Below are 8,917 nucleotides of genomic sequence, written 5' to 3'. Positions count from 1 at the left end.
CTGAGTGCTGGGATAAGTGTCTTTCTGTGATATTTAGATCCTATTACTGCGATATTCAAATGATGAATCAGACCGTTGCATCTGCGCCAATAAGCCTCAAATTAAAGCGAGTATTTTAATGCTTCATATCGAGCATTTGGGAAACATTTTCCAAATTCATGCCCAGAGCGAAACCCTTTCCGGCTAGACATTTTTTAATTTCAGTTTTTTAACATTGGTTTATATTATTTGCTATCATTTATGAGGAGGAATCATATGCAGTGACTTTAGGGGAGCATTGCTATTTTTTCTATGCATCTGCCAAACACTTTGATATTTAAAGTCATAATGCCAAGGCTTGTGCATCTGAGAATGTGAAGTTAAGATCTACTCTCCAGAATATTTGCAATCAAGTTATTGTGGTGGTGAGGTTTTGTAGAGCAGGTCATTTACACAGGATCTCCTATTCATCTGAATTAAAGCTCTGTTGGGAACACAAGAGTACATTTCCCATTAGGAATGGCCAGTAAACAGCCGTCCCGCGAGACCTTAACAACCAGCTCCGAATGGAAATCTGCTGCCGATTGCACTATACTTTTTTTCTTGACCTTTCCTTTAACTAACTTTGTTTCTGCTGTGGTTGGATGTTTTTTCTTAATGATCAGCCGCGGATTAATCAGGACCATTCATCTTATTTTGTTCCAGGAAAACTGCTTTCTGTCTCTGTCCGGTTTAATTGGAAAATCTGTTGAATTTCTGTATTGATTGCTGCCAAACTTGTGAATCGTTTTACTTGGCTAAAACAAGTTAAATCTAGACAAAACACCAGCGGTGTGATTAAACATGCTCTCACAACTGCAGAACATCAGCAATGAAACCCTCTTAGAAGAAAAGGTTCTGAATCTTAAAGTTTTATCACTTGAAAAAAATTGAAATAACCCATTAAACATGAAAGTATTATTGAACCTTTTGGCATAAAGGCTTCTTTAAAAGTGAGTCAAGAATCTTTTGAGTGAATACACAGGCCCAGAATAAGCAGAATACACTGCATGACTCCATTCAAACATTGTTTTCTTTATACTTTTAAGATTAAAGTTGTTAAAGTAAACCCGAAGAAGGTTGATTTACCAAAATTCTTTATATTTTCTCTGATTAACATTTTAAAATCTCCCACTGTCGATGTTGTAAGCCATATTTATGGAGTAATTTAGCCTGAGGGCACCTGCACATGCTCAGGTCTGCTGTCATCTGATTGGCTGATATCACACTGAAGGGCGATCGATGCTCACTGTATTTCCTTAACGGCGGTTCTGAAATGCGAAACATAAATCACTTGAGTCAACTCACTACACCTAATGACACGTGATGGATGTTTTTGATGATTTATGATGGATGAATGCACTTTCCAGCTTCAAAAACTTCCCATTATAAAGCTCGGAAGAGGCAAGATATGTGTTTGGCTGAAAGAAGAAAGTGAGTAAACAGACACATTTTTTCTTAACGTGAAGAACATTTTAATAATCTAAGCACATTTTTGCAACTTTACACCCTTAAAAATGAAGGCATTTTCCAAAAAGGCATTTTCGCAGTGATGCCAATTGAAGAACCTATCGGTGAACAGTTGTTAAAAGAACGACTCCAAAACAATGACAAAATTCACGTTTAGAAGATATAAGCGTTCAAAGCTTACGGTCTCTCACTTCCGCCAATATGGATCAATGATGTTGATGACATCACTCTGCGCTTCAGCTTCTCATCAGATTTTCTGTCCAATCAAATGCTTTCTAGAATCTGAAGCACCGCCCCCTACATTATAAACAGAAGCTGAAGCTGCAGCTGAAATCGGTCGCTTGTTCACACATTTATTATTTTCTACATGGCGAATGGCACAGAGTGCACTATATAGGGGATAGGGAACGACATGTCCCGCCCTGTCTGTTAAAGGCCCACTAAAGTTCAGCCTTATTCAATGTGTTGATGTAATTTCCTCTGAAACAGGAAGACAAGGCGGGGCATATCAAACTACTCCTCCCCTTTTTTTAAATAGCCAATAGCGTTTAGTTTATATCACAGCTCGGCCAGAGCCATAGACCTTTCTCTCAACTTCCGTATTTGCGACCGGAAATACGCGATCGTCGTGGTAATCTTCTTCCTCCCCGGGCAGGGCTACATGGAAACAAATGGCGCAAGCAATGAGCAAGTGTGATTGTGGCTTACCGGGCTGTTCTTGTTATTCCCAAAAGCAGCCATATCTGTCGTTTCATTCTTTCCCTGTTGATGGTGGAGTTTGACAGAAATGGATTCAGGCTATCCGGCGGGATGAAGGACCAAACTTCCCTGCTCGTGTCCTACAACCCTTTAAACACAAAGCGGCTTATGACGCACCTCTGTGGGGAAATATAAAACGAATATTTTTTTTAACTTATATTTAACTTATATATATTACCATTATTAACTGAAATCTATTTAAATGTTTCTCAGGCTGTAGTATTGTTTCACTGACGGAACTACGAAAATAAACACGCATGCTTAAATAGATGTTGCCTCGTGAGTCGTGATTATATTTTTTATTTTCAAAATGTATGATATTTGATTTAATATATAAAATTCACTTTTGCAAAATGCCCCCATACATATTGTGAATGTATTTTGTCTTAAAACATAACGCGATGTTAATCAACATTATTTTTTATTATATTGTTAACATGTTATTATAGATTGTCTTTTAAAATAAAAACATATCTATCATTTTATTAAAAGTATTATGTTGTATGTTAAAAAATAGAATTGTGCACACTGCGTGATGTTTAAACTATTTTGAACTGTAACCAAAGTCCGGACAAACAAGATATCATCTTGGTCAAGGAAGACGTGTCATGTAACGCTGGTTCTTTATAGCTACGTAATATGAGACAAATCCGTTAGCGAAGTTGTGTAGACTCGCTGATCCATTTTCTCTTGGCCAGGTATGCTTTTCTGATGTGTTGACACTTGATAGGAACTCCGGTTCCGCAACAATTGCGTATTTCCGTGAGAAAGGTCTATTGAGCTCGGTAAAATCGCAGTTTCCTCCTCATCTCTAACTGTTTCTCCTCCTGACCGTCTGATCATTCCCTATCCCCTATATAGTGCACTGTCTGATCGTCCCCTATCCCCTATAGTGCACTGTCTGATCGTTCCCTATCCCCTATATAGTGCACTGTCTGATCATTCCCTATCCCCTATATAGTGCACTGTCCGATCGTTCCCTATCCCCTATATAGTGCAGTCTGATCATGCTTTGTCCCCTATATAGTACACTGTCTGATCATTCCCCCTATATAGTGCACTGTCTGATTGTTTCCTATCCCCTATATAGTGCACTGTCTGATCATTCCCTATCCCCTATATAGTGCACTGTCTGATCGTCCCCTATCCCCTATATAGTGCACTGTCTGATCGTTTCCTATCCCCTATATAGTGCACTGTCTGATCATTCCCTATCCCATATATAGTGCACTGTCTGATCGTCCCCTATCCCCTATATAGTGCAGTCTGATCATTCTTGTCCCCTATATAGTGCACTGTCTGATCGTTCCCCCTATATAGTGCACTGTCTGATCGTTCCCTATCCCCTATATAGTGCACTGTCTGATCGTTCCCTATCCCCTATATAGTGCAGTCTGATCATTCTTTGTCCCCTATATAGTGCACTGTCTGATCGTTCCCCCTATATAGTGCACTGTCTGATCGTTCCCTATCCCCTATATAGTGCACTGTCTGATCGTTCCCTATCCCCTATATAGTGCAGTCTGATCATTCTTTGTCCCCTATATAGTGCACTGTCTGATCGTTCCCCCTATATAGTGCACTGTCTGATCGTTTCCTATCCCCTATATAGTGCACTGTCTGATAATTCCCTATCCCCTATGTAGTGCACTGTCTGATCGTTCCCTATCCCCTATATAGTGCACTGTCTGATCGTTCCCTATCCCCTATATAGTGCAGTCTGATCAGTCTTTGTCCCCTATATAGTGCACTGTCTGATCGTTCCCCCTATATAGTGCACTGTCTGATCGTTCCCTATCCCCTATATAGTGCACGGTCTGATCGTTCTCTATCCCCTATATAGTGCACGGTCTGATCGTTCTCTATCCCCTATATAGTGCACTGTCTGATCGTTCCCTATCCCCTATAAAGCGCACTGTCTGATCGTTCCCTATCCCCTATATAGTGCAGTGTCTGATCGTTCCCTATCCCCTATGTAGTGCACCGTCTGAATCGTTCCCTGTCCCCTATATAGTGCAGTGACTGATCGTTCCCTATCCCCTATATAGTGCACTGTCTGATCGTTCCCTATCCCCTATGTAGTGCACCGTCTGAATCGTTCCCTATCACCTATATAGTGCAGTGTCTGATCGTTTCCTGTCCCCTATATATTGCACTGTCTGATCGTTCCCTATCCCCTATATAGTGCAGTCTGATCATTCCCTGTCCCCTATATAGTGCAGTCTGATCGTTCCCTATCCCCTATATAGTGCAGTGTCTGATCGTTCCCTATCCCCTATGTAGTGCACCGTCTGAATCGTTCCCTGTCCCCTATATAGTGCAGTGTCTGATCGTTCCCTATCCCCTATATAGTGCAGTGTCTGATCGTTCCCTATCCCCTATGTAGTGCACCGTCTGAATCGTTCCCTATCACCTATATAGTGCAGTGTCTGATCGTTTCCTGTCCCCTATATATTGCACTGTCTGATCGTTCCCTATCCCCTATATAGTGCAGTCTGATCATTCCCTGTCCCCTATATAGTGCAGTCTGATCGTTCCCTATCCCCTATATAGTGCAGTCTGATCGTTCCCCATCCCCTATATAGTGCAGTGTCTGATCGTTCCCTGTCCCCTATATATTGCACTGTCTGATCGTTCCCTATCCCCTATATAGTGCACTGTCTGATCGTTCCCTATCCCCTATATAGTGCAGTGTCTGATCGTTCCCTGTCCCCTATATAGTGCACTGTCTGATCGTTCCATATCCCCTATATAGTGCACAATCTGATCGTTCCCTATCCCCTATATAGTGCAGTGTCTGATCGTTCCCTGTCCCCTATATAGTGCACTGTCTGATCGTTCCCTATCCCCTATATAGTGCACTATGTGCCATTCAACGTATAGAAAATAGTAAATGTGTGAACAAGTGACCGATTCAGCCACAACTTCAGAGTTTGTTTATTATGTAGGGGGCGGGGCTTCCGATTCTAGAGAGCATTTGATTGGACAGAAAATCTGATGAGCAGCATCGGTGCAGAGTGATGTCATCAAAATCATTGATCCATCTGGGAGGATTTTTTTTGGACCACATTAGTTTATAGATTACAGGAAGGCTAAAACATTCATCCTGAAAGCCAAAAAACTTCCATTTTAGTTTCATGGGGACTATAAGAGCGCACCCCGAACGCCAAAATCGGCAAAAATGAATTGAAAATTGAAATAAACTGATATTTCCCGCCGTAAATAAAAATGGAGTTTACTTCACTGAGTGAAGACCACGGCCTCAAACATGATACCCAAACTCGCCACACGATGGATGCATCTGCGCGCTGTTGCGCTCGCGCGGCGCCGGTAATGACTCGCTCCCCCTCACCGCCGCCGCTGCTGCTGCTGATCAAAGGCGTTTGCAGCAGACCGCCCAGGATAGTCGGAGAGTCACTGAGCTCTGGTTCTCCTTCTGTTTGTGGATCATAACGGCTTGATTTCGAGGCGTTTACAGCAGGAGAATATCGCGCGGCGATCGGCTTTCATCTGCGTTCACATTCTTCCGTCTGTCTCTGGTGATAAACCAGGCGAGCGCGGAAGAGAACGCGCAGTAATGGGAAGATACAGCGTGCTTTCATTAGATTACATTTCCGAAGAATGACCCATCCAGCTGTCGATCACGTTTTACGAGCGCAAACCTCCTTCTCCATGCATTGGACGTAGACTTTCGGAGCACAGCAGAGTTGAGAGCGTGCACGGCGCATAAAGCGAGGAAAACAACAGTTTTTACAAACACTTGGACCGAATGTCGGCGTCTCATCGGTTCGCGGACACTCTTGATTTGATCTTTGGATGTATTTTCACAGCTCTTGGCTCTTGATGGAGTGGCGTGCACTGTGCCAAACGCACATATATCGTGAAGTAACCTATGAGGTTGCAATTTTGGGGGCTAGCAGCCGAGATGCGTTTTGTTTCATTTACTAAACTTGCGCTGTTTGGCCACGAGTCTTCATCAGCATCATTAGAAAGCGGCTGTGCGGAGTTGATGCTTGCCTTTTAACTCAAGGCATTTCAACACGAATATTGTGACGCTTTCACTTTTCTAAAGTACGCTTTGTCAGCATCGACTGTGTTTGTGAGGAATAGATGTTGGGTGTGCATGACATTTGAAGTCACTTAAATGCTGCTTAACTTTTTTTAAAGTAGGTGTGATCATCTTTAGTGTGTTTGCTGGCACTTTGCTCGCCTTTTAATTTGTGATGCATGTTGGCTGTGCATGCCATTATAGACCACTCAAATGCTGCTTTAACTTTAGGTTTTGCATTTGGGTTTATAAACGCTTAGTTTCGCCTACCAGTTGAGCCATTTTCAGAGAGCAGTGTGTTTGCAGGCGCGTTTTAATATGCGTTCATGTGATGACTAGATATTATACGCGACTTCAATTGCATCTTGATGAGCACCATCATCATTAGAAAGCAGTGTGTGGGTCATTTTGTCTCGTTTTGGTCTCTCAGATGAGGTGTTGCATGACTGCTCTGAAACTTAAGGAAGCTGCAGTGAGCGCACAGTGATGCGCAATGACGCTCTTGCTGTGCGCAAATGTGCTGACGCCACCTGTGGTCTCTTAAATCGATCGATTCGGAAAGATTTAGGCACTTTGACCAGGAGAGAGTTCAGTTTGCACAACAACAGCCTTGTCGCGTGTGCTTTCTAACCTCCAGACGAGAGACGTTTTGATCGCACGTAGTGTGTATCCACAGTATATTGTGCGTGGCGCGTAAGTTGAGAGTTTAAATGGTGTTCCGAAAGTTACCCGGTGTCTCGGCATCGGGCATGGGGCTTCGTCTGTCTCAGAAATTCGTCTTTCTGCTGTTCCTGTCGGGGTTGGTAACTCTGTGCTTCGGGGCTCTTTTCTTTCTACCCGACTCCGTGCGCTTGAAGCGCATCTTCCTCTCCAAGAACGAGAGTCCCGCGGTGACCGTGGGCTCCGACAATGAGCTTTCCAAAAAGTTGCCCGTGGATCAAGAGCATCAGCGGGCGGCTTCGAAAGGGGCTGACGCGAATGTCAAACCGAAGGTGAGCCGCAAGCCCTCGGTCACCCATGGAGCGAGAACTGTGGAGAGATCTGTTGGGAGTAGAGCGCAGGACGAGTGGAGTCCGGCGAGGGCGCACGAACCGGCGGCCAGGGACGAGCGCGTCACCTCGGCTGCGGTCAACGGCCAACACGGCAGCGCTTTCAACTACGAGACGTATAAAAAGTGCCTGACGAAACCAGCTTTGGGGAAGGACCGAGGAAATCCATCGGATTCAGAGACGGTCCAGCGGAGGGAGAAAGTCAAAGAGGTGAGAGTGGATGCCTCTTATTGTTGTGTATATGGACATAAAAATGCTTTGGTAAATCATAATCAGACACAGTCAAATGAAAAGTAGGATAAAAAGGCAAAATTGACGTGCTGTCATAATTGATTCAGATGTAAGGTCAAAATTATGAGACATTATTATGTATACAAATGGCATAAATTCAACTTTTCAATTCATAATTTTAACTACTTGACTTGGTATAAAAGATTTGAGGTCAAAGCTCAATTTTATTAACTTGCTTCATTGGAAATGTTCGGTTGGTTTAACTAGTGCCATTGTTAAAAGACCTTCAGTTCACAACTTCGCCTCATTTAATTGAGCCAAATGAAACATTTCAATGCAGCAAATCAACGTAAAATTGAGTTTTGACCTCCAAAAACCTTTGGCTTTTTAATCATGGCTTATAATTTTATCATAATTATGATTTACCAAATCATGATTTTCTTCCATATTTGTGTAGCCTAAAAGACTGTAGGTTTGAAACTTGTCGGATTGCGCCTGAAATAAGTGTCACTTGGGATACAAGTGTTTGTTAAATGATAAATTAGTGCCTTGGATCTGAGGTGAACCGCATCAGGCGTGACTGAGATGCTTAAAGCTATAGGGGAGTCGGGGCAAGTTGTCACATTTATTCCAGTGAAAGTCAATATAAATCAGTCAGAGTAAACATATACATAACATATTTACACTTGTATTTCTAAAGAATAAATATATATAGTTCATTGAACACATTGACCTCTATGGTGGTGCCTGCATATTAAATGACAAATTCAACTGTATTTATGAAATGCATAACAATTCAGTAAAATATCAAACCATTGAGAAACAAAACATGTGACATCTTTCTCTGAGATATAGCCGATGTGTTCCTATTCGCCCTCCCTCCCATATCATAAGTTAGAATCCATAGATCCGTATCTATACATCCGTATGAGCAGATAATTACTGACGTGTCACTTTCCTAACTGACACTTATCAGCCAGCGCTCCGGCTTCTTCTCTGCTGCTGCTGTGTGTTTGTGAAGGTTGTTTGAAGCTGCTGGTTTGAATCCAGATAAAGGGAACCTTTTGTCTTGCAGTCAACTGATATGCTTTGATATGGGGAAAACAGACATTGACTGCGCTATGGTGTGTTGTTTCTGAATCTGTCTTGGTGAATCAATGATCATTAGAGCTGTTTCTGGTGTGCTAGTGAAACCTCTTGTATCACAATGAGTTTCGCTCCCACCTGCACACACACACACACACACACACACACACACACACACACACACACACACACACTTTTAGACATGCTTCAGTTATTGGTAAAACGTGTGTGGCTTTGCTTTTTTTGTATTGAGTGG

At 42.6% G+C, this 8,917-nt stretch overlaps 1 protein-coding gene across 1 annotated transcript in view; it reads left to right on the top strand.

Moving 5' to 3' along the window:
• Window positions 1-5,609: 5,609 nt before the first annotated feature.
• Window positions 5,610-8,917, top strand: part of LOC307138897 (mannosyl-oligosaccharide 1,2-alpha-mannosidase IA) — a 347,413-nt gene continuing 344,105 nt past the window's right edge. The window contains exon 1 of the mRNA XM_079837590.1: window positions 5,610-7,554. Coding sequence (XP_079693716.1) covers window positions 7,006-7,554 — 549 coding nt within the window. The 5' untranslated portion in view covers window positions 5,610-7,005. The remainder of the gene's footprint in view (window positions 7,555-8,917) is intronic.

Source organism: Gobio gobio (assembly GCF_949357685.1).
Source record: "Gobio gobio genome assembly, chromosome: 15".
Classification (NCBI taxonomy): Eukaryota; Metazoa; Chordata; class Actinopteri; order Cypriniformes; family Gobionidae; genus Gobio; species Gobio gobio.
This window is presented reverse-complemented; position numbering and strand designations above follow the sequence as displayed.